Source organism: Limanda limanda, chromosome 10, assembly GCF_963576545.1.
Source record: "Limanda limanda chromosome 10, fLimLim1.1, whole genome shotgun sequence".
Lineage (NCBI taxonomy): Eukaryota > Metazoa > Chordata > Actinopteri > Pleuronectiformes > Pleuronectidae > Limanda > Limanda limanda.
The window spans coordinates 7,643,187-7,670,209 of NC_083645.1; the positions used below are offsets into that span (position 1 = coordinate 7,643,187).

The 27,023-nt window shown below is 41.1% G+C and overlaps 1 protein-coding gene across 2 annotated transcripts in view; it reads right to left on the bottom strand.

Moving 5' to 3' along the window:
- The window catches only part of psd2 (pleckstrin and Sec7 domain containing 2), a 39,077-nt gene that overhangs the window by 4,118 nt on the left and 7,936 nt on the right, over positions 1 to 27,023 (bottom strand). The window contains exons 2-14 of one of the 2 annotated variants that reach the window (XM_061079002.1): positions 25,964 to 26,516; positions 24,377 to 25,129; positions 8,114 to 8,311; positions 7,644 to 7,724; positions 6,116 to 6,228; positions 5,336 to 5,394; positions 3,016 to 3,105; positions 2,862 to 2,905; positions 2,548 to 2,738; positions 2,349 to 2,419; positions 1,750 to 1,907; positions 723 to 867; positions 221 to 364 (exon numbers count right to left, since the gene is read on the bottom strand). In XM_061079002.1, coding sequence (XP_060934985.1) covers positions 221 to 364; positions 723 to 867; positions 1,750 to 1,907; positions 2,349 to 2,419; positions 2,548 to 2,738; positions 2,862 to 2,905; positions 3,016 to 3,105; positions 5,336 to 5,394; positions 6,116 to 6,228; positions 7,644 to 7,724; positions 8,114 to 8,311; positions 24,377 to 25,129; positions 25,964 to 26,430 — 2,514 coding nt within the window. In that variant the 5' untranslated portion in view covers positions 26,431 to 26,516. Of the gene's footprint in view, positions 1 to 220; positions 365 to 722; positions 868 to 1,749; positions 1,908 to 2,348; positions 2,420 to 2,547; positions 2,739 to 2,861; positions 2,906 to 3,015; positions 3,106 to 4,863; positions 5,094 to 5,335; positions 5,395 to 6,115; positions 6,229 to 7,643; positions 7,725 to 8,113; positions 8,312 to 24,376; positions 25,130 to 25,963; positions 26,517 to 27,023 lie in introns of those variants that run through there. The other variant, XM_061079003.1, reaches the window with a different exon arrangement.

The window sequence follows — 27,023 nt, forward strand, 5'->3', positions numbered from 1 at the left end:
AGCTGCAGCTGCAGCTGTGCCTTAATCTCGCGTTAAAAAAATTGACGCCGTTAAAATGGGTTTGCATTAACGCCGTCAATAACGCGTTTAACTGACAGCTCTAATATGAACACAATAGCACATATGTGGAGAAAACCTCAGACAATGTGCATCTGTCCTGGTTCTGAGTCTCTTGGCTGCTTTCTGGATAGAAAATAAAAACAATGAAAAGAGCCTGTACCTCATACGTCAGGTAGTGCTCTTTGAGCCTGTGCTCCTCCCACTCCCGGCTTTTGGGGTCAACTGAGGGCGTGTTTTTCCGGTGTTCCTCCAGCTCCAGGCTCATCTGCTTCATCTTGTTCTCGTGACTCAGCAGCTGCTCGTCCTGCACCAATCCAACAGACGCACAGAGGAAAAAATAAAAACAGGAAGCCCCAAAACGTATGTATGCAGACACAAATAGAACTTGAAATTGTCCAACTCTGTGCAGTTTTTTGTAAGTATTATGCATGCTGCAGCGGTATACCAGAGAAATGTACAATGAATAATAAATAATATATATAATCTATAAAATATATCACCTGTGGTTATTGATTGTAGTATTGACAACAGTATAATTTATATCTAGAGAGCAGTGGTGTATAAACCAACAGAGTATGACAACTGCTTCTGTGTGTGTGTGTGTGTGTGTGTGTGTGTGTGTGTGTGTGTGTGTGTGTGGGTGTGGGTATGTGTGTGTGTACCTGGTTGAGTCTGGTGGATTGAGAAGGCAGGATTGGTCGACAGAATTTCTTCATGGAGCCGATTGCAGCAGGGAACGCTGGGGCTGAGAAGAGCGCCGCCACCAGGTTTATCCGGAAGATCCAGGACATCATCTCCTCCTCACTCCTGGATGGAGACAGGGGGGAGAGAGAGAGGAGCATGAGAGGGTGATAAATGATGAGTGAGGAAGTGAGATTAGAGAATGAAACTCTGCTTTCTTTTTAGTTGTACATTTTCAGCAAAACATCTGGAGGATTAAAATAGATGAAGGCAGGTAAAGCAATGTTCCAATGTTGCAATGTCCAATTCACAGTGAGTAGTTTATACTTTATCATATTATCTCTAGGTCATCTCTTTCAATCACCATGTTGACATTAGGTGGGTTTCCATCTGTTTTTATACACCTTTTCAATTTGAGCATAAAAATATACAGTGAAACACACTAGAAATACCAAAACATCACCAATCTTGGTATTTCCCTGTAAGGAAAAGGTAACAATGCGTAAAGGAAACAGATTGATTGTGACATTAAAACATCCACTGAAGAGACGAAAAATACCATTTGATTTTCCCTATGATTGTCACTTTGAGATCACCCTGTTCTTCTGCAATTATTATTGCCAAATGGAGAATTTGCATCACTTTCTGTTTATCTATACAAACTGATATTTGCTATAATGAAACACAAATTTACTGCAATTTCTTTTGCAGATTTTTTTATTATAAAATACTGTTAATATTTTCATTTGGATGGAACATTTCTTATTGTGTGCCTAAATTCAAAATCTAAACTGTATCATTAAAAAACACTTTTCTGGGTTTTATTCCTAAAATTGGAACTTGCAAGTTAGTCTATGTCGAAATGTCACACAAAGCCCTTTTTAGATATGATCTATGTATCAAAGCAGACATTTTTATCACCAGAAAGACAAATGTATCCAATTTACACAAGATTAATTCCACTATTCAATTTAAATAGTTTGTTAAGTGATGGATTGAGCTACTCACGGGGCCTGCAGCAGATACACTCTCCAGTCTGACGTTTTTAGCTTCAGTACGTTGGCTTTCTTGCTGTAGTCAGTGGCACGAGTGGCTAACGAGTGATGGATTCTCACTGCGTTCTTCAGGTCCACCTCTGAAATGTCAGCGTCTGGTTTGTACTCATCCTAACAGGACAAGAGAAATTGTGGGTCAATGGTGTTATGTTTCATTCATAACATCATGGCTGCACATGACAGCATAAACAGGCCTGAGACCTTAAGAAGAGTAGTTTTCACTTGTTGTGTATTTGAAGAGTATATATTAGAGAAAACACTGCTTTAAACACAAATACATAGTAAAATATAGTGAAGACAGTGTTAGGCTGCTTAATTTATTTCTGGTTGAAAGTTTCTCGAGAACATGTGGACAGTGAAGACTTCCTACCAGCAGGGGGAGACAAACACACACTACAGCAGCCATGCCTCATTTCCTCTCTTAACACTCTCTGTAGCACACACACACACACACACACACACACACACACAGCAGAGCAGCTAGAAGCCTCCACCACCGCAGTGACAGCGGTGGAGGAGTGTGTTTCTATGGTAACGGAGCTGAGGACGTACCTTCTGGAGATACAAGATCATCCCTTTCAGAACCGCATAGAACTTCTTCCAACCGCGGCGTCCCCTCGGGGCTGCGGGAGAGGACAAGGTGATAAAAAAAACTCTTCTGTTAACTATCTTTTGTATTACCTTTATTGAGAAGTTGGTAACAAAAGTCAACCTTGTGTGTGTGTGTGTGTGTGTTTACAGATGAACTCACTGCGTTTGCCATCCATGTCAGCGTGGCTCTTGCGGGTCAGCACTCCGTGTTTGTAGGTGACGGCGTTCACGAAAATAGGGATTGCAATGAAAGGGTTATTGCCGTCTGTTACCCTGGTAACACGTTTACACCCGCCCTCGCATTGCTCCTCCACCAGCTCCGACAGGCTCTTCCTCAGCTCTTCCTTCTCGCTGCAGATTCACAAACACTCATTCAGATAAACCTAAGTAGCACATATGCAAAGGTACTTACTGCTGAAAACTCGCAAAGGCTAAAGACTTTTCCTGTTGATAAACAAAATGCTATATACTCACACTGCCCACTCAAGCTTCTCATTCTTGATTGAGTTGTATAAAACCTGTGTAGACAAAGCCATAATTCATTGTTAATTTGAATATGTAGAGACAAACAAAGGGTGAAGGTGACTGATTTTGCTTTAGCCGTGTTCTCTCAGGAAGAGATCTGTACCTTTAATAAGTCTTTGGGAAAGTCTTTGCCGTTGTTGAGGCCGTCTAGGTTACCGATAAACTGTTGGCAGGACATCTTCTTCCCAATGTTCTGAGGTAAGGAGAAACCAACAGAAACAAACATTCAAAACAATCACTTGTGGTAAATGGTATGTATTTATTGAACGCTTTCTAGTCTTGATGACCAATCAAAGCAATTTTCAGTGCAGTTTTGCCATTCATCCATTATCACCCACATTCACACAGTGCATCCAGGTACAGCACTTTCTCTATCATACAACACTCACACACTGCATGCAGAGCCACCAGGGGCAATTTGGGGCTTAGTATCTTGCCCAAGGACACTTTGGCATGTGAATTAGACTGAGATTGAACCCCCAAACTCCTGGTTTGTGGAGGCTTAGGACACTTCAACGAAAAGATTAAATTCAATTTTTGCCTTGAACTTTTTGAGTGCACATGCAGCAAAATTGAAAATGTTTTTGCTTGGCACAATATTCACAGACGTTGACAAATTCCAGCACCTGATGATTTCAGCCCTTATATCTGCAGTGACCTGGATGCAGTTTTGCAACCATCCACTGAATGGCGCTCATATGCTGCAGGAGGTCTAATAGTAGTGGTGGTGGGTGAGGTTGGGCCTCAGTTTGAGCTTTGTGAGTATCAGATTTCCACACCTTTCTTTGTGTTTTAGCCTCTAATTATGATGCATCTAATAATAATATATCATTAGAGGGGATGTATTACTGCGTCTTTCTGCATGAAGCAGCTCTTTAACCTTAACAAACAACAGATGTGGAACTGAAACTGATTTGATTCACCCCTCATAGAAAAACATTGATTTGGTTTGTGGCCTTATTATTCACATTTTATTCTGATGAGGCCAAGTTACAGCTCTTTCCTAGGAAAATTACACACCCAAAATATTTCAGTTTATAACCACAAACATGTAACAGCTTTATTTTATCTGGATGAACTACTCAGTTAAATTCATTTATGTAAACGCTGCAGGACAATGTACTCTTAATATACCAATTACTTATGTTACAAAATGAGGATTTCTATAACCCATAGGAGATTCTTGACTACTGCATTAGTGTCTGTAAACCATTCCTTAAATAAGCAGCTGATCAATAAATCGTAGGAGGCGTGTTAGAGAGGGATATGTTGGTCCACTCTATTGAGGATTCTCATCGCTTTCTCTGCTGTAGCTAGTGTTAGCTGTAAGTGGGTAAAGATTTATACATATATTGCAGCTGAGGGTTTTATGTTATATTTCCAAACTGTGGATTTTAGCAGGGCATGTGAATCTGGTCGTACAACCATGTTTCATTGTGGCTCCTGCTCTATCAAAATGTCTGCTGCTTTAGCACACACACTTCAGTGATAAGGTCAAGCATGACAACTATGACTTGTCATGCTTGCGCCCCCTACAGCAGATTTGTTGTTGGCTGCTTCATTACTGCACCTTGCTAAACCCACAGATGAACAACTAGTCTACAATGAAGCACTTCGTCGACTAGTGGTTTGATAATCGACTACTTGAGTAATCTGTGAAACCCCCAAAACCCTATATCATGAAATGAATGTTTTTTATTATTAGTAGTAGTAGTATAATTATAATAATAATTTGTAATGTAGGTACCAATACTGCAATTCATTTTTACATCGGCAAACTCAGCAACTGAACATTAAAAATATTTATATACCCAAATGCTTCTTTGTCACTGAATAGCAATGATTAAAAATGAATGTAAGGGTATTCTTCATTTAAAGGTTTGACTTAAATGGTGATGTTACTGACAGGAGGAGACACAGATGTTAGGACTATAGGTATACTTACCACCTGCAGGGGCAGACAGAGACCAGGGACCAGATTTGGTTAGCAGGGGGAAGGGTTTGAAAAGGAGGGAAGGGAAATTGAAAAGAGAGACAGGATATTAGTTAGAGGAGGGACATTCTCTAGAAGTACTACAGAGCAGGAGGGTCGAGGAAAAGCCAGAGAGCAGGACCAATGATACTGTGGAGGGTTGTGTTGCCCAGACCACAGTGCTCCAGTTTAAAACTGAGCAGATGAGACTATTTGAGGAGAGGAGAGACACAAACAGGTCAGAAAGTAGGCCGCAGAAGGGAGATGGATAGAGAGTGACAGAGGAAAGGGTAGACAGAGAGAGAGGGAAAGAACATGGATGAGTGGAATGAAGTTGTGAATGGAGTAATGCTGACTCTTACAACGAACTGTCTTAATGTGTTGTTTTATTTGCAGATTAGAAAACAAGTTGACCTGCTGAATTAAAAAGATAAGGAAGTTCAGTACGTACATGTCCATGTAGGTCAGTGTTAAGCAGCATGAGAGCACAGGTTAATGTGTGGGCTCCATCTGCAGAGGGAAATGGTCAAGGTCTGTTAAATGTCATACTGCACACACGCACACACGCACACACAAACACACAAACACTTAAATGCTATGTCACGCATTTCTTCATGATGAATGCAGAGACAAATCACATCTGCATAGCTGCATTGAACCTCAGTGTTTTCCTTTAAATACATTCACATGTTTAAGTCACACATGCTTCATTCAATATAAGGCAATAATAAAAAATAAGCACTTTCTAAAGGGGTTAACAATAAAATAAAGGTGGTAATAATCAGAACTTGAGCATTAAAGGAGCAAAGTTTTGGGAAATACTTCAAAATTGTGTGCAACAAATTGCAACAAATTGTCACAAACATTGTGTCAATGAATGAGCTACTACTTTGGTGTCGTTTGACCACCAGGTGCTAAAGTAAATGCATAAGCAAAAATAAAAGTTAAATGGTTTTATAAATATCCTGATCATATGAGTTGCAAACTTCAAAAAAGTAAAGTAACTGGTGCAACCTGCACATTTATCTTGTTGGTCAAATTACATTAGAATATTCAGACTCATTACGTTTATAAAATCTGTTATGAGGCTTTTCAGTCTTCAATATTTATTATTACAACTACCTAAGGCCTCCAGGAGCAAATGTCAAAGCTAAGTAAATGTTAACACACATTACATAACAGTTTATAATAATTCGAATGTATTTTTATGCTATTACTCCACTGCTCTGACCTTCTGAGGAGGATGTGTGTGGGTTGCAGAGGCAGAAGCGTTTGGAGAAGTGGACTAGGACCCTCTCTCTCTCCTGGGTCTCTCCCATCAGTGGAAAGGCCTTTAAGAAGTTTCTGTCACATAAACAACAACACAAGGTCAAATGTTTCCAAGTAATGCATCTCATACATGACTTAATCAATGTAAATGAGATCTGTTGAGAATTGATCTAACAGCTTCGTTATTGACATTAAGAAATATTGTACTCAGAGAAAAATAGCAACAGCTGCTGTAGTTTACTGCTATAAGGTGATTGAATAATTTGTTTGATGTTGAAATCCCTTTGCACTTTATTTTATAAATCACCATATCTTCTGTTACACATGTCATTCCATGCAAATAATATATTTTGGGCATTTGAATGTTTGGTTGGATGAAAAGACGTGAACACATCCTCTTGGACAAGTTAGTATTTTTATTACTAGACTGAACAACGAACAGATTCATCAACAATACATCTTAAATGACGCCAACACTCCCACCCGCATTTTTAAAATTAATTTGAACAAATAAATGTAATGATTAAACAAAATTCTCAGAGAACTAAAGTTGTAAACTGTGCAATAAAAGCTTTAACTTGCTTTAATGTGCATTATTAAAAAGGTTTTACAGTAGACCTGTCACTATAACAACATTTTGTTGGACAATATTATCTGTTGCCATAAATGTTATTGGTAAATGTTGTTGTCATTTTTAAACCATTTTCTACCACTGATATAATAATATTATAGCATAATCATGCAAGTTCATCCTTTGGAAGAACAATAAACTTAATAACAATAAAGAATATTCAGTCTAGCATTTGAATGAGAATTAAAAATATTAAAAATATCCTGAATAAATTACAAAAATTAACCACACATAAACAAAACAGTAAATAAAATGGACTCTCTGGCTCTATGTTACTTTCTCAGTGAACAGGATAGGATGAATAGGATTTACAAGAGCTTTGAATTGTGTTAGGTTAGTTTGTGCTGACCCACTCACGATGTTTACCTCCCACCCACACTTTTCTGTTCTGCGCCTCATTTCTTGAGAAACCTCACAACTAACCATTCATTGTGATAAATGGCAAAATGTCGTACACAGTACACACACACACAAGTTGTTGAAAGCAATACCAACCACACTGTCACGTCTAGTATCAAACAAACGTTGGTGGAAATTCAAACAACACAGTAACAAATGCAGGACTTTGAGTATGTTTCGTGTTATTTTTTGAACAGTTTGCTGTCTGATGTGTACACATGTTGACACCCTGGCACTGAGGGCAGGAACCTTGAAACAGCAAAACGTCAGGTACAAGGCAGTGATTCACTCCGCAGCTGTCAGTCGGCTAACTGTTCCCGACACAGCCGCTGGATTAGCACACAGCTAATGCCTCGTGAAGAGGGACTCACACGCGTCTGTATGGACGTTTACGTCACACTCATCCCTACCATGTGCTGACTGTGTTTTACCCTTTTTTATTTACAGTGTATGGATTTACCTCAGGGCTCGATCCAGAGTCAGGCCAGAGAGATCAAAGAAACTCAGGTACTCTGAAGCCACCAGTTGGCTGAAGTCATTACTGCAAAGGGAGAGAGAGAAATAGAGAAAGAGAGAAAGAGAGAAAGGGAGAAAGGGAGAAAGAGAGAGAGAGAGAGAGAGAGAGAGAAAGAGAGAGAGAGAGAGAGAGAGAGAGAGAGAATGAATCAGCACATCAACGTGGCAGTGACTGATAGTGTTATATAAATGTTTTTTTACACCGCTTTACAGATTAAGCATATTCTGATGATGTGTATGTCTAATTTTACATTGGATCTTTACATCCCTTTTCGTGTGAGTCTTTGCGTCTCATATATATTGAACAGCTACGTAAAAATTAAACATGTTCTCCAGATTGTGGTGAATTCTCAGTCTATTAGCAGACAATGTGCTCTTGTGTTTCTGTGTTTGTGTGTGTTAGTGCATGCTCACTTCTTGCCCAGGTGTCTGGCCACGTCACAGCGTTTGAAGCCCTCGAGGTGATAGAGGCGCTTGGCGAGCCTCTTGGCCGCCTCATAGTCGGCTCGGCAGCCATTGGCCAGAGTGTCGGTGCTGCCGCGCTCCAAATGGTCCAGACTGCCCAAATTACACTCCTCCGAGTCAGACAGGACGTCTGTGAGGCTGGCATCACTAGAGGAGGGGGACATACAGACAAACAGACAAACACACACAAATAAGCAAAGTGCCCAGGTTAATGAATAGAGCACATGTCTGAATTAAGAAGAGGAAACTGAACTGCTGAGAGTGGAACTCAATTATATAAACATATGTTCACATACACACAAACAAAAGTAGAATGAGCTTTAAATCACTTTTTTTGACACTGACCCACTTTCACTGTCACTTAATGTCCTGCTTTAATGCAGTGGAACTGATTATTATAATGCTGACGCAGATTTCACCTGCCGCAATCTCACACTATTAACCTCCAACATGATCTGAATTTAAGTACTGTGATATAAAAACTAATCGCTCCTTTCTTCTCTTCCATCCCCTTATTTCAGGCAAATGTCACTAAGAAGTTGAGGCATAAGCTTTTCATTTTTAAGGTCCCAAGTAACGCTCTCTCTCTCTCTCTCTGTCTGGCTTCAACAACCCCTATACACCTCCCTCAAGCACATCACCCAACCTTTTACAGAACAAGTAAATTGTTTGTTTCATGCTCATTAACTATAAGTGGATGGCAATGGGTGTATCTGTGTGAGCAAGCAGCAGGGCGTTTCTATGAAAGACTGAACAATTCTTTCATACCAGCAGGATTAGTTAAGGTTAAAGAAAAGAGAAAGCCTCCAGACAGTTGAGGACATGAGAGTGAGCATCCAGTAATGACTTGCACAGTCTGCATGAATTGACAGATGTTCTCGAACACTTTGTACTTTAAGATATAATGTCTAACTTTGACACTGCAACTGTTCTCAATATACACAGCAAATGTCTCAAAGTTAATGCATTAAAAGTTGTTAAATACACTGGATTAAAAACAACTAGTGATGATAATGTAAACAGCCTCTGTCCAGGTAATTTCCTGATTCACTAGATTTCCATCAGCTGCCATAAATGTTATTTTAAAGCACTTTCTAACATTAACAGAAAATATTTTTTTCACTTGCTCTCTTACCTGAATAGAAACTAAAATCACAGTCAGTAGAGCTCATACCTCAGCCAAGGCCCAACATTCCTCTTAGAAACCACATTTAAATTCACAGGGTCCAGATTGTTATTTGGATCTGCATCACATTACATACACCAATAAATAACAGTCTCCTTAACACTAATTTGTTTCACTTTCTTTTAAATTGAAGGATATTTCAATGTAAAAGAAAGGATATTTCAATGTAAAAGAAAGTGAAACAAGTGAAACAAATTCCTAGATCCCATCCTGGTCCAGATCCACAACAAATATTTCATGAGTTCTGCCCGGAGCCATACTACATCCTTCCACCACGTGTCATGGTAATCCATGCAGTAGATTTTGTGTTATTCTGCTGACTAATTAACAAACAAATGTTTTTTTTAGAAAAACTATTTTTAGAATTAGGATCTTCATTAAGGTGTGAGACTAAAAGGAAGTAGATAACAAACTATTGAATCAGCAGTGGCCTACATGCTCTGACCATCGACTGTATATAAAGATACACAACGTGACAGCCTTAATTAGTTATTGAGAGGCCATATAAACCGACTGGCTGGTCAAGTGTTTGTATCGGCACAACCTCCCTACATCCTCCACTAACTACTGCAAAGACTCTGGCTCTGAATGCACGAGATGGCAGGGTTCAAATCTGGAATATTTTGGTTTCTTCTCTGAATAGTAACAGGAAGTGGAAATGCATAGTGTATCTATGGCTGTGACTTCAATCTCTAGTATGGGTCAAGCCTCAAAAACTATAGATCCTACATTTCCCATAATGCAACCATATTTTATTAGATCCACCTTGATTAGAAAATGCTCACATGGTTCAAATCCTGCAGTCACACAGTGTGATGTATTTGAAATATAACGCCCCAACTGAGCCAAACCCTGACCAGTAACAACATGAGCAGGGTAATTTTCTCAAAACACATAAATCAGACCCACAGGCGGCCTTATACGATACAACTTGATTTCTCTGGCTGAGTAGTACTAATCTTCCTGTTACAACTAGTTAAATGGCCCTTTTAACATAGAGAAACTAGAATAAGAGATCATACCTCCGCCAAGACCCAACAGTCCCCTTAAATTCAATCAAGCAGCACCACATTCTTCCACCAAGTTCCCTTTACAGTAGTTTTGGGCAAATACAAATGGACAGGGGTGAAAACCTCCTCTGTCCTTTAGTGCAGTGTGGCACTAAAGGACACAGTCCGATGAACTGTCTGATCAGAACGAGAGCTCACACTCCCCCATAACTGTTTAAGTGCCATCAACAGAACAGAGAAGATCGATGCACAGTATTAATTAGTTCCCTACTTATTTATTTATGACTTAGTAAGGAGGTTCGATGAAGACGTGTGAGCTGCGTCCGCTGCTCTGCATCACATTGTTTACTTCAGTAGGAAGTCAATTAGCATTTTTATTTAGACCTTAAATCCTTATTGCAGAGGGTTTGTTTTTGATTACAAGGTTAAATGTTCTGGTATTTCTGTCACTTCACTTTCTGTGAAGCGAGCAACGTTTTTTTTGCCTTAATTGGTCATATATTGTATTTATGATTAAAAAAAGAAATCTTTGAATTGTATTTACACATTCATGCCAATCAGTTGCTAAAGAAATATCATGTTAACAAACAGGGTAAAAACAAAAAACTGAATTAAGATGAACTCAGCAAATATCCCCCAAAAAGTGCCAATTTTGTTGTTATATTTCTGTAGAAAGCACATACTAATTCACTTCCATCAGTCTAAAAGCCATTTCCCCATGTGTCTTATCTGTGTGTGCATCTGTGTGTCTCTGTCAGCAATCCCACCAGATGATTCAGATGTTTCTTGCATAATTTAATCAGCCCAATTGCATTACCCTCGCAAATTCAATACATTACACGCTTCTGTTGCAAGGAGTTTGCTGGTTACCGTGGATACAGCGGAAGCCAAGGTGCCCTGTGTTACAATTACAAAGAATGACAGACGAGTCCTCCGATGCTGTTATTCACAAACCGGTATGACAAAACAAAAAGCTGCAAATAAACACAACGCACAAAAGTCACAGTCAGTTTTTTGTGGTCAGGAGTCAGGTCCCTGCCTTCACATGCTGAATGGCTGGCTGTGCACAACATCCTTAGCTTCCCTTGCTCTAGGCAAGGTTACACTTCCCTGTCTTGGCTGATTCATTAGCTTCTCAGAATTACTCTTCATCTGGCCCCTGACCTTGGAGCAATTTGCCCTGGGACACCCCATAATGTTCTTCTGCCACCAACAACCCAGGTCCCAGGGTCAGATGGACACATAAAGCCCTCAACTGTGATGAGGTGGGCCACGCAAACTCCTCCACCTTATTGTGGCTGAGCGCTGCTGCCAAGAAGGACAACCAGACTGAAGTTAAGAGTCAAGGGAAAGCTGGTTGATTTGCAGCGGACCAGGGCTCATCCTCAGGGACAGGGTGGGGGGCTTGTACTGTATATCCGGAAGGAGTAAACTGCTTTTTGGACGGGAGAAAGGGCCAGCTGAGGTGGTCTAGGGATCTGATTAAGATGCTTCCTGTACAGTTCCCACCAGAGGTCTTCTGGACACGTCTCACAGAGAGGAGAACCCTGGACAGTGCCATAACATGCTCAATGGACTGTGTATCCCACATAATCTGGGTAAAAGACTCACGATCCCCCTCGAGACCCAGATAAGAATGGGAAAATTGATGGACAGGAATATGGCCTGTACATGTCACACAAATGCCTGCCATATACATGCATAAATAAAATGAGTGAGTGGTGAACCGTCAAAACAATATCTGGCTGTGTGTCTGCAGTGAAATTGCTTTCACTTGTCTGCCTGTATTAATTCACTAGACTTCGGAGAGGCCTCATAAATCATTCAGATCTCATATCAGTCACGAGGCTAAAACGATGCTGGGCTCCCCCGACGCTCCCCCGCCCGTCTGGCAGAAACAGAATATACACACAAACATAAACACACTATGAAACACAAACACAAAATTCTAGTGAGAGAGACACAATACGAAGTGTCAGTTATCTAGAGAGAGCTTTTTGTGGCAAAATACTTGGCGGCCAAGTGACACACAGTAAATCTATTTGTCCATCCAAAGGCGCAATTCTATATCCCCAGGCCACATTCTGCCGCCGCCACTGTGACCACTGTCTGTGTGTGTGCCAGTGTGTCAGAGATTGGCAGCATGATTGTGCATGCCAGTGAGTCACGTGTTAATCTTTTTATCTGTTCACCAACCACGCCTAACAGGTGTGTCTTGCATGCGAGGTGTTTGTGTGTGTTTGTGTGTGTGTGTGTGTGTGTGAAGGGGAGGGTCTCAGTGGCATTGGCTGCAAGCGTAATCAACAATTACGGGATTACCTGGATTATGAAACTCTGTGGGATCACAGATGTTTCTTTCATTTTTGTAAACACTGATCCGCTGCCAACAGAGTACAGTCGACATACTTTCAAAACACACAAACATTCAGTGGAGGAACTTCATGTTTGTCAGTTTTTAAGTGGTGTTATCTGCTGCGGCCTGTATATACAATCAACACAAAAACACTTTTGCAACACTGGACTGTTAAATGTCAATAAGACATATACATAGACTCTGATTTACATTCAGCTGTTGACAGTGATGGTACATCAGGCAAGGCCAAACTGTACTTTATAGACATACTGTCTTCAAAACTGCTAGTTGGAGTTCAAAATATTCAAGATCCTTATAAGAAGTAGTAGTTTGTGAGTAATGAGGAAATTTCTAGTTTGAGAATTGCTACAAATCGATATTAGAGCTTAAACAATAACTGCCTACTATATATGTTCTTCAGCAGTAAATGAATAAGACACTATTTTGTATATATACAATTATACATACATATTCTCAAAATCAAAGATATATTTATCTTTTTTACGTCCTTATAAACTGAATATGTTTGGGTTTTCAGAATATAGTCATTGTAAGCACCGAATACAACATTAGGAGTGCTTCTCTTTGGTGAATTAAAAAAACCCATATAAAAGTAAACTACACAGAGGATTTAATAAAACCTAATAAATAATATAATGTTATATTTGTCATTTGAACTGTTGGTTGGACATAAACAGTTTTAAGACATCGCCTTGAGCTTTAAGAGCTTGTGATGGGTACTAGTCTTTATTTTCTAGAATAAGTGATACTCTAAATAATTGCTAGTTGCACCCCTAACCTCTGTATCACTGTAATACATGTAGTGCTTATGAATCCCATAAACCATCAATTCCATGCAATCCAATCCAATAAGTACAGATAAAGATATGATGAAATCCAGGATGGAATGTCTTGCTGCTACTACTCTGTGTAGGATATTTTTATTAGATGCTTATATTTTTCTATATTTTAAAAATAAATCTATCTCTTACAATTGCACTGTACCAAAGTATAGTGACAGTTCTTTCTTTCTTATTCTGAAATGTATGATACATTTACGGTAAAGTTTACATTTTCTTTGAATCCTCGGCAGTGATTGACAAGAACTTTATTTATTTCTTTCTTTCTTATGGAAACATCAAATGACACGTAAAATAAAACGATGTACTTTTAAAAAAACTATTTGTTATTTTTTTTCAAAAGGTTAAAGTCTCTACAGAAATATTGTAGAAGTACCGTATAGATTTTCCTCAGAGTAAAGTTACAGCTGCCTCACTATTTCCTTTTAGCCACGCAGCATTTCATTAATGTTCCCACCCATTGGACGCGAAACCTCCAACCACCTCCGGTGTGAGGACGTGTAACACTCACAGGAGATTCAGCAGAAAGTCGAAGTGAACGTCATATTCCTCTTTCCACATGATCGTCTCTCAGGATCTTGGATCAGCGGTCGAATCCTCGCTACGGACCCAGCGCCTCATCCTCCAGCTCCGGTCTGTTACTTCACCTCAGGCCCGGTCTGACGTCCACAGAGCGGAAATCAAATCATCGTGTAATTGCAGCCAATAAACGATGATGGTGATGATCGATCGGGAGTGTTGCGTTAATCCAGCGCCGCGTCACCAGGCAGGAGCGTGCAGTTCTTTTCCTTGAAGTTTTGTTGGCTGGGTGAGCGCTCCTCGCAGGAGAGGATGTCAGGGGCGGAGCGACTTTTCTCCTGATGAATTAGTTCGTAGTGGTGGCTTCACAATGGCCCTGTGTATCCCAGCCAACAGCACTTCCTCTGGGTTAAAGTGAGGGGCTGCGAGCCGGCAGACCAGGTCAATATCAACGGGACGTTTCCTGACGTTCCCTCCACAGGCTGCTTTCTCCAGCCGTCACTGCATGAGGCTATTTCTGTCCATCATTGAAATGTATTCATTCAACATGCCTCACAAAGTATTCAAATTTGTTTCGGTTGTAATTACTTGAGCATTGCTAGAAGAGAGCCTGTGACTCAAGCATTCCATTGCAAGGGACTGCTTAATGTTATTGTTGTGCATTTGATAATAAACTCTTGCATCTTGAATCTTGAATTTTGAATCTTGAATCTTGAATCATGAATCTTGAAAGATGTAGACCGTAGACCATATATAACGGTGGACGACATGAGTGCTCCCTAAAAGTGAAGCCAAAGCCTTTTAACCGCCCCCTGGTGGCTGGCTGCAGTACAGGTCATAAATCCCACCTCCCCCACATTATTCCTGTTCTACAGCCAAACACTGGTGAACGTGGGTTAACTCGATAAAAAAACGGCCATCAAGGTTCATCTTTCTGTTTTTGTTCCTGGTGAGTCTTGTTTTATGGCATGAACACACCGGGAGCTGGTACTGGTACACAAGGTGCAGCATCAACACACTTAATGTTTAAAAATAAATAAGAGCATTCACGTTTCATCGCTGTCGATCGAAGCCTGAGCTGATAAAAACCTGTGTCTACTCCAGAGTCATTTGACACAGACCCATTTGTATGCATTCCCATTGCAAACAAAAGCCAGATGTTATTGGTGTTAGAGGGTTTTTTGACCAGTGGAAACGGGTCTTTAGCGGTTCACATTAAATATTTTTTCTCCAAGATGATTTCTTTTATTTGTTTGTTTGATTGGTTTTATTTAGTTATTTGATGCAATGGAAACAGGGTGAAATGTCCTGATAGACAGCTGAGACTGACAGATTGGTCGAGTGCATGAATCGTGTATACTCTGGTACCAAGTGCGTTCGTATCCGGGATATTTGGTTTGATTTCTGGAATGTGGGAGGAAGTGGAGACATGTCGTCCATCTTTATACACAGTCTGTGATATAGATCGGGTGAAGCTACCTTGCGCTGTAAAAGACCAAACTACCTATTTTTAATGAAAAGTTAAAACTATGCTCCAACTGAAAAAGAGTGCATGTAGCCGGAGGGTCAAAAGTACAACATTTAGTAGGTGGTGGATGAAAACTGAGGCAAAGGTTTCATTGGGGTTTTCAGACCTCAATGAGGCTTTCACTGCAGCCTGATTAAAAGTCTGCAGATGATTAGGAGCAGACAACAATGACTACATTTCCTTGAAGGTAACAACACAGATCTTCAGTGATGAAATGAGACCAGAATTCTCTCCTGAACGCTGGTAACACATCAGTGTTTTTACCCCCATGACTCATGGATAACCTGTATCATTTGTACACAGTGGACAGCAGAATTTAAAACCCTGTACTTGCACAGATGTGATCTTCTCATAGCAGCCAACACAAGGGAAAAACTGATTCAGCCTCTGCAGTTACCCACAAGAGGACACTCAAGACAGATGTTTTTTTTTGCATCCTGTTAAAAGGAGTCCTTGTTTTGTGCTTCCCTGTCAGCCAGCCAGGCTTTCATGTTGCCAGATCTAGAGTCAGAAAGTAGTTGAAGTGGTCATCCAGATGTGTCATCTGCAGGAACTAATAAAGTCAATACAACACAAGTCACGCAAGACAAACTCACTACAGCAACAATCCTGTTTCTATACCTCCATAACAGACAGATATAGTGTCATTATTGCTTTGTGATCTAGCTTATCATGCACCTCTTGTGTTGGTAAACTCTGCCATCAGTGTGTCCGTTTCATTATTTTCAAGGTGCCACCATTCATAAAATCTTCTTTCCTCAGAACATTTGACTTCCTAAGAACATATTCAGTGGTAAAACCTACTAACGTAAAATGTCATTATTATTGTTATATGTAGTTGTAATATTACAGTCAATACCACTACTGATGTTTAAAATCAATTAATTTAAGATAAGTTACAGATTATACTGCAGATTTAAGGCTTGTCAAAGCTTTTTTTTAATATAGCCAGATACCACTAATCTTAAATATTCCAGTATGTTTTGTTTTCTGTCTCTTTCTTTCTCTCTGTCTTCTTATTGCACACACGCACCCACACAAGGAACCCAGAACACCCACAAAGTGGCAGACAATAGACAATGGTGACCCTTTCAGCCGAGTGAGGCAAATTGTGTTCAGGTGTGGGACTGAAACACTGAACACAACAACAACAACAATCTTGATCTGACTAAAATCTGCTACAGATTCATACAGCTAAACCAGAAAGCATTCAAAATGAAATCAGACGCAAATGTTTTACAGAGTCTGACTAAACTTCCATTGAACGCATACAGGAAGTGCTGACAGACGACTCAGACAAGTGAACCCTGTGGTCTGAGGAGCCAAATTCAGCCAAAACAGTCATTGGAATATTAGGACAGTGGGATGTGTCATGAAACATTGAGTCGAGCTATAAATACACAGGGATAAATCTGTCAGTGCTGAAATTATTCAGTTGGTGATTGTCTGTCTGTGGTTAGGGGGAAAAATTATGTGTATGTATTACTGCTTGTGATTGTGTGTGTGTGTTTGTGTGTGTGTGTGTGTGTGTGTGTGTGTGTGTGTGTGTGTGTGTGTGTGTGTGTGTGTGTGTGTGTGTGTGTGTTTGTGTGTGCGTGTGTGTTTGTGTGAGTCATATCACTGCCGGAGTGAGAGCCAGGAGAGGATAATCTGCAGGATGTTTCAGCACCGTTACAGAGCCACGCAAAGGGTTTTATTCCCACAGTGACATCCTGAAAGATGTGTTTGTGTGTGTGTCTGTGTGTGTGTGTGTGTGTGTGTGTGTGTGTGTGTGTGTGTGTGTGTGTCTCTGTGTGTGTGTGTCTCTGTGTGTGTGTCTGTGGTCTGTGCAAGAGATAGAGAGATACAGAAAAAGAGAAACATCCAGAGTGTTATGCACAGTTTTGTTTACGCATGCATAATGCTGGTCCATGTGTCCCTTTTTCCTCTGTGTGTGATTGCGTTTCTGCACTCGACAGTGTATATGAAAGAGATTAGTGCACGCGGCAGAGCTGCTTCTCTGATATGGAAACAACTGCGTTTGGCTTTTATCTGCTCGGCCCGGGCTTAGATCTGGCGGGCTCACAAGCTACAGGGAGGACCGTGCAATTACTCATAGCACGTTTTCTACACAAATACACATATGGACACTTGCATACATGCAAATGTGCGGCCAGCTATACTGCACACATGCACATCAATAAGAAGACATGTATGATTCAATATTTGGATACTGTATGATATCCTTCCCATGCCATGACTTTTATTAGTTTGCGCTTTGATGTATGAAGAGGTTTCAGTGTCAATGTCCTTGTTGTTGAGCATTTCTCTGTGTGTGCTAGTTTGTGTTTCTGGATGCTACACTGCACTTTCCATTATCACATGCATTCAACTGGCTAGATCTGGCTGGCTATGTGTTGTCGTAGGCTGCAAGTAAGACAGACAGACAGATAGTATGATGGACAGACAGTGTGTTTTCATGGCAGTTTTAGCAGCTTCTGTGGATTAAGGTTTAGCTTAAACGTCAGTGATGCTTCCACAGAAAACCGGGAAATAACTCATCTGAAGGAACTGACTGACTAGCTAAGCTTACAGAGATACTACCTGACTGAGTGACAGGCTGATAAACTATGTCCTGACTGAAACACGTCGGAACTAAAAAGCCAGTTTGCTGAATAAGATTCCTGCTGTTTGAAAATAAAACCTTCACCTCTTCTTCCAATGTGTTAGATGTGTGCAGCATCTGCAATACTTGCCAGTATTTTCTTTTTCTTTTTATCCCCTTGGCCAGCCGCCTACTTTACATCCTTTATCCAGAGATGTCAGAATAATCAGCAGACAGCATCTGCATCTACAGGGGGAGGTTGGCTGAGGTAAGATTAGGTTTCCTCTCTCCACCCAGGGCATCATCAAAGCTCTGTCTGTTATGAAAGTTGAAGCCTGGATTTTTGGAGAGTGCGCTTGCACTCGGGATGTAAGAACACATTAATGCAAAGTCTGAAAGCCATCTGAATCAGTTTGAATATTTAGATTTGATGAAAACCAGTAGTGTTTTTTTTTTGTTTCCAAGAGTTGACTCTTTTTTTTATTTAACAAAAAAATCTCTAAAGAAACATCACCTTGACTAGAGGGGGCACTCAGAGAGTGCATACCTCCGCCAAGGCCCAACATTCCCATTACAGAACCTTATTTCAATTTACAAGATCCAGATTCATTAATATCAGTCCCCTGAACATGACGTCTTTCACCAAAAGCCATGAATAATTCCTGAGAAATCAAGGAAATGTAGCCAAACGCCTTTCTCGCAATGTAAACAAGACGAAAATTTTAAAAACTTAGATCAGCCCCGATCCAGATCTGCACCAATATTTTGTGAATTCTTCCCTGACCTATACTGCATTAAGTTTCACGGTAATCAGTCCATTACTTTTTATTAGGGCTGTCAGTTTAACGCGTTATTAACGGCGTTAACGCAAACCCATTTTAACGCCGTCAATTTTTTTAACTCGAGTTAAAGCAGAGCTGCAGCTGCAGCTTCAGTATCTGTGTTCGCCTCCAGTCTGACCTGCTCTCGCTTTTTGTTTTAATATTTCGCCACCTAAAATATATATTTTAAAGCTATTGTAGCATCCCACAGGACACGGAACTTCTTCGTGGTTTAGTAACTGGTATTTTCCTCTACACGAACATGTGCACCTCTCGCTGTTACTCCGTCTCTCGCAGACATCAACACTTCACTTCCTCATTGATCCCCGATCCCCCCATCCTATTGGTCCAAACAGTCACATGTCCCACCCAGACCCCTTCATGACCGTCAGACATCAGAGCGCTCCTTCAACATTGTTTTACTGAGCATACGTCAAAACCAAACATAAACATAAACCCAGTCCGTTACACTATTAGGCTGCAGCTATATGTTTTTATTTATTTAAAAATAGGGTACTTCTTATTTCATACATTTTCCACAAATAAGGGGAGGACTCAAATAGCCCTACAAAGTTCTGTGTTTCATTTATTTCAAAGTAGGCCGACACCTGCCTGTGTATTTTGTTTGTTTGTTATTTGTTGCTTGTCTGTTTGAGTAGCTAGCTTAAAGCAAAGAAGTAGTAGGCTTACCTTTTATTGGTAACCTAACTGTTATGGTTCATTGTTTCTGAAATAAGAGGACTGACTGCTATGTTCACAGCAAACTTGAAAAAAAGAAAATATTAAGCCATGGTTTAACTGCACTATAGGCTGAGTCCTTGTTTACCTGAAATGTGCACTTTATAATTTTATTTTGTACCGCCCTGTTTGGCAATGTTGTTTTTCAATAATATAAAACATTTGCATAAAACAAGCCAATCCACTTTTCCATGTTGATAAGAGCATTAAAACGAAAGTAAAATTATGGAAAAATAATAAATGAAGGAACATTCAGAATAGATACAAATTTGCGATTAATTGCGATTAATCGCGAGTTAACTATGACAAAATGCGATTAATCGCGATTAAATATTTTAATCGTTTGACAGCTCTACTTTTTATTTAATCTTGCTTACCAACAAACCAACCAACATACAGACTGACAGGGGGGAAAACATAACCTCCTCAGTGGAAGTAATAATTACAAGTGATGTATGACATGGAACTGTTTCAGTTTTATTCATGTTAAGACGTTCACAAACTGATTGAGGAGTCACTAACAGAGCATTTGCAGTGTTTTCAGACATATGTACTGATCCAACAGCAGCGTTCCATATGACAGTGCTTTCCTGAGAAGACACACTACTCTCTGTCTTGACTCTGGTGTCATTTTTGTCAAAAGTTACACTGTTATCATGTGGTCAACGTCAGAGCTGCGAACACACTATCTTTGTTCAAAGACTCTTATTTATCTGAACTGAATATCCAGCATTGGATCAAAGGAAGGCTTCAAACGCCATTTGGCTGTAAGGACAACAGTGAAGGTCCCCTAGTTTGTCTCAGACTAAAATAATTATTGCACATGGATTTGAACACAAGTCAGGAAGAATTGTAACAAGTCGGTTTTCATCCAGTGCTGTCACCAGGTCTAAATTTGACCTTATCCTATAGTTCAGTTTGTGTCCAAATCTTTCTAAAATGTAAAGGAAAGGGACCATGGAAGTGCAGTGTTGAATCTGGTACACGTACACGTTATTCATTCAATATTAAACTTTGAACAAATAGGAAGTATCCACGGCTGGGTTTCATCAGCGTGTTCCCCACAATGGTGAAGGCAACACATTCTCCACTTTCGGGTTCCGGATACTGAGTTGAGCAGCCAGTGTTTACTTGCCGCAGCTTAATTACTACAGGTCAGTTTTAGGGTTTCAGAAAGAAAGCGGCAGCCAGCTTTACCACAGGTCAGGCAAACAGCCCAAACCTAATAGACATGCTTTTATCGGGCACCGCACTAGTACCTCAAAAGCGAATGATGGTCCCATTAGCATCAGCTACACTTTGTGTTCATAGGTTATTAGCTACGTTAATTGCTAGGCTGAAATTGGTAAAAGTTGGGTGGTGAAAAATGGTAAAATTCCAACCCAAAACTTCAATGGGAAATGTTATCCAAAAAAACCACATGAGTGAAGCAGTGGCAGAAAAACACAGGTGACGAATTGAGAATAAAAAATATGAACATTCATTTAAATGACAGACAAACAAACAAATTGATTGAGTGATCCATAAACAAACTAAATGTCGGCCAAGCTCACTAACGGACTGACTTGCCATTTGGAATCCATCGCCCTGCAGCTGCTCTGCCCTGCAGTACAAATAACTAGTTGTCCATGATGCCGAGGTGCCAAAATGTCTAACAGTGCCATTTCTGCGGTTACCCGCAGGCGAGAGAGAGAGGTAGAGGAGTGAGAGATAAGAAACAGTGGCAGCAGCGGGACGGGGGAGCGGGGGAAATGGAATGAAGGAGGTGATGCAAAGACGAAAAGGAGGGGGAAGGTGAGGGGGACGACGGGAGATGAGATGGAGTGAGATAAGACAGATAAAGAGGAGAAATGAATAGAGGCAGGAGGTGAGATGGAGCCAACAAAGAGATGGAGAGACCGAGAGGGAAGGAGAGAAAGAGAGATGGAACACAAGGAAAGGCATGTACACACTCAAATGGATGATGGTAGACATTTAGCTGAAAAACAGCACAGCAGGCAGCTTTTATATCTTTTATAAGTAATTATTTTAGCTTTGATACACCTGTTCACCTTATAGGCGTCAACCCCAACAGCTGTTAAGGTGTGATTTATGAAATAGAATTTACAACCTGTCTATTCCCTGTTAGCTGAAGCTACATGCATAATACTTCATTTACGTTGGAAGCCTGAGCTCTTACAAAATCCGTAAAAGAAGTAATAAGCTATGGTGCAGTGTTGTTCTCATTCTAATAAAAAGAGGTTGAATTGAAGCTTGATAAGCATGAAAACATTTTTTTTTTTTAAGTACACTGTGATTTGCACTAATGCTTGTTACTTTTCCCTTTTCAATGTCGTAAAAACCTAAATGGATAAATTGGATACTTTAGAAAGTACAGCTGTCCCTTTAAGACGGACTAGCAGATGTATCCACTCTAGACTTAAGTGCTCAAATGACTGGCAAGCTGGCTAGTATAGAGTAATAATCGCTCACTTACACACACACACATTGACTCTAAGACCCTGCTGGGCGGAGGAAAGCTGAAGACGATGATGTCATGACATAAACAATAGCTCATTCAGCTTGGCACTGGCGGTCAGGAAGCAAGACCGTGCTTAAGGGACAACATCTGTAGCCTGGGGTGGGGGGTGGAGAGAAAAAGAGAGAGGGAAGAGAAGGGGAGCCGACGTCCAAAAACCCTGGAGTCACCTCATAGCTCCAACTGAGTTGTGGAAGCACCAGGGATCTTATTTATCTGAGCAGATCATGTCGGAGGTCTGTGCATCTATTTGACATTCCAGTCGTTTTGTAGCTGTAGAAACTGTGCAGGGGGGGGGGGGGGGCAGTGCTGGGGAACAAGGCACAGGGATCTCACACGGCTGTATTTCAAACTCCATGGCTTTTCCCATATGGCCCCCCGCTACCAATTTCATCTGTGGTGGCTCTGCGCTGTCTTCTTCAACCCTCTTTAGTGCAATTAAGATAATTAAATGTATAAAAAAAGGACTGTCAGCTGTTGTTGTTGTATTCCCACAATTCCTCAGGGTGTAAGCAAAGATGGATAGAGTGGATTAGATATCACAGTGTCGTAAAAACCTCACCGTTATAAATATCAGCTGGCTATCAGAGACAAAGTGAACGACACTCTTGCTTAGATGATTCATTACGCTGACGGGTGCGATGCATCTTATTTCCATACGATTGTATACATTATAAACGTTAGTTCCCTCATGAAACCACCACACTAGTCCAACACATTCTGTTTCCAGTCACAGGAGGACTATGTTCAAGTATAAACCTTGTGTCATTTAGCAGCACTGGGCTTATTGCTCACAATTGTGCGAGTTTGCTTTGAGCAAAATCCTTGAATAAAGCAAATACCCCAGTGACAATGTGCAGGTCTGCTTCATGAACCTGCTGCTGCACGAGGGTTTTATCAGGCTCAACGCTGTTCCATCATCAATGCAACTGACTTCAAATTGAAATGTAAAACACTCTCCTGTCTGGTTGCTACTGTTGAAGTCTGTTCTGGGAGTGCAGTGTTAATGTTAATGCTGAAGTTCACAGACTTATCCTTCCGTGCACTTAAACTGTTTCTCCTTGCTACTGCTCCTGAGTAACATGAGCTGAGATTTTTTTTTTAACCTTGCCTGTAGAATGGTATACATTACTCTGACCTCTGAGTTTGCACATATGGACAAACTACTTCATTTTGAACAGCCAGACCTCCTCCTTAACACCCCCACAGCTAACCACCCTGCCCCCTCTCTCAGGGCTCACAGCTGGGCTCACACCACCTGCTGGTTAAGCCAAGGGCACATCATCTTATAGGACTTCCCATGCAGCAGGACACATGCTGAAATCTGCCATTAGTGATGGGGTAGTTAAATTTACATTAACCTTCGTTCATGATTAAAAGGAGAGATATGTAGTCAACTCTCATAAAAGTCCAGTTCAGATGTGTTTCCCACATGAAGCTTGAAGCACAGTGGTGATGCTGTGAGGTGAACAACACAGGAAAATTAATTAATATCCCAGTGGCTGTGCTTCTGACATCAAGATTTTGCTCTGGGGGAAACGTTATCATGACAGCTTGTCTACATTAACTGCTTCGAAAGACATACCGGAACTGATTTAGAGTTTTGAATGAGCAATCTGTATTTCTAATTTGAGTGTTAAAAGAATCCCAGGGTTCAATAACAGTACAATGATTGATTTCAATATATTGCCCAAACCTCATATAACCATATAACTTAGATTCCATTCATAAGCATTGACTTACATAAGGCAAACCCAAACTCCTTTTATTTGTATCACACCACAAGTAAGTGCAATCCACGTCGTTTTGATCCCCTCGGTTCCTATTTGACCAAGGATTTGACCATTCTCTTACTTTGGTGACTACTTGAGCTGACATCAAATAAGACACTGTGACACATTGATAACATCGCCTCTACATTCCACTGAATCAAACCTGGAAAGGAGGAGTAACAGTTTGTAAGAAAGTATGTAAATTGCACTAATTTTCACTAGGATTGTCTAATTGATTTAAAAACTCACCTTCAGCTTAAGGACGCTGTCCGCTGTAAAAACATAAAATAACTCAACATACTAAAAGTTGGCTTCCTCCTTACCTGAGAGAGTTAATCATGGCTCCAGAACCCTCCATGCCTCCCTGGGAGTCTGCATGGTATCCATTGGGGATAGCCCAGCGTCCAGGCTGACTCAGCACAAACTCTGATCTGCTCCCTGTTATGGTGGTCCTCAGTGGGCTTCCTCCTGCTGCCACAGCTCCACCTCCACGGACAGTGGTCTCTCCAGCACCTGGGGCATCTGGTCCAGCCTCAGCCCCTTCTTGCTCCTGAACGGTTTCCAGCTCCAGCTCCAGAGGTTCAGGGCCCTGTAACAGCGCCCTCTGTTGGATGAGCGGCGTCAGTGGCGCCTCGAAGCTGACACAGCTGTCTGTCTCGTCGGTGAGTGACAGCACGTCCAGAGAGTCCAGGCTGCTGTAGCAGGTTCCCCCCCTCAGCAGTGCGGACTCCACGATGCGCTCAAATGTGGAGCTGAAGCCATCTTTGTTGTCCACCGTACCTTTCTCCCTCTCCTCCTCCAACTCCCTGTCCTCTTCCTCCTCTTCTTGCTCCTGAACATCGACCTGCTCAACAATCTGCTCGAATGCCGAGCTGAAACTGTCCTGGGTTTCTCTTCCATCTCCTTCTGTCTGAACCTCTTCCTCCTCTTCCTCCACTTCTGTACCAGCTTGTTCTACATTCATCTCAAAGTTAGAGCTCAAAACATCCAAGTTGGTATGAGTCCCTGCTTCATCTCCTCCTTCCTCCTCACCAGCGTCATCCTCGTCTTCATTCCCACCTATGCCGTTTGCAAGTCTGTATCAACAAGAGGCAGAGAAGCGTGGGAAATTATATTTAGCTTATGACTTAAACATATGGCAGTGTCTTTATTGAGATTGGTTTTCACATAAAGAAGATATTCATTGTCATTGATATACATTATTTTATGCTATCTTATGCTTTGTTATGTAAAAGTATTCTTTGTTATGTTATACTATGTTCTTATGCTATTTCATGCTATGCTTTGCTACTTCATGTAATTCAGCAAACCACAAGTCTACAGACATGTTTTCTGCCACAGTTGCAATATTCAACTCCCCTCTCTCCGCACAATTATTCTCGCACACTCAAACACACACACAAACACACACACACAATGCTATTTTAAAGCGGTTAGAAAATTGGTGACTGTATCTTCCAGCTTTTAAAAATTAGGCATTTTTGCTCTGTTTGTTTTCTCCGCAGTTGAGGCTTTTTTCCCCATTTATTTATTACAGTAATGATCTACTACAAAACCACACTCAGGAAATAAAATTCCATTGAAAATATTCAGTTAGTAAAAGTGGCAATGTATTGAGACATCAGTGGAAAACATAAACACAGTCTTCCCAACCACAGAAGACTCCGTTTACTCTATAATGTAATCTGTAAGAAAACCATGTGTGGATATGTAGGTTTATCTTTCACTTTTTCAAGATAAAAGCTAATGAATCGTTTATTTAACAGCTCATTTGTAATTAACTAAGGGGTAAGACAGTTTCATAATTTTAAAGTCACAAAGAGATATAGTCTCAAGATGTCCATGCCCTGACAGCAGTACAGAATATATGTGGAGAGAGTGCAACGGTAAAGAAGATTTAGTGAACTGACCGCCCAGCATGTTGAGGGTGTGTTGCCTCCTCTGTCGACGGTTGCATCTCTTCATTTTCTTTCCCCTCCTCTTCCTCTTTCATCTCCTCCACCTCATGTGCTGCTGCCTCTTCCCCTGTTGAGATTCCCTCTGAATTTATACATCCATCCACTCTTGTGCCTTCCCTCTCTCCCTCCACCCCTCCATCTGTCTGCTGATCTTCACCTCCACTGCTATCTAACCTCCCCTCTTTAAACTCCCCCTCCTCTGCTTCTGCTCTCCCCTCTCCTTCCCCATGTGTCTCACCCTGTGCCTCCTCATCCCCTTCTCTGATCTCCTCTTGTTGTTTCCCCTCCTCGGCCCCCGGCTTGTCCTGCTCTGTCAGGTTGGGGGTCTCTGTGGGTGAGTCGGTGGTGGAGGTTGTGCTGGCCTCTGCTGGGTTCTCTGCTGGGGTGGGAGAGGGCAGAGCCTGCCCCTCCTGGGTCATGGTGCTCTTTACTGAGGGGGGAGCACCCGTCCACTCAGGCCCGAGATGAGGGCCAGATTTTAAGATGAGCTCCTGGAGAGGACTCTCTGCAGGGTAAAAAAGGAGAGAAGAAAATGAGCATGAAATAAAGACAAAGCACCAAGTTAAACTCAGGAGGAGGTGTTACAGTTGAGAACATTACCTATAGCAGATACTGAATTAGCCTTTTGATAATTTCTTGTCTTAATTACCAGTCACAGAGGTCACCTTGAACAAACAGCTGTGTGTGCAATGCAGTGTGTTTCTATGTGTGCATGTGTGTGTTACACACAGAGAGATGCACATGGCTGGAACACTTTGTCCTCTGCACCAGATGATCCCAAACACCTCTGAAAGGAGGGCAGGAAAAGGTAGATAAAGCAGAAAGGAGCAGAGACACACACATGCAGGCAGCCATCGAGAGAGACTGGTTTAATAAAGCCCCACAGATTCCTGTCAGAATGATCCTGCCAGCTCATCCACTATCTGTCTGCATGAAGATTTCACAGCTGAATAACTAACTATGTTTCCAGCTCTGCTCTGGTTGTGCTTTGGGTAAATACAACATCGTAACG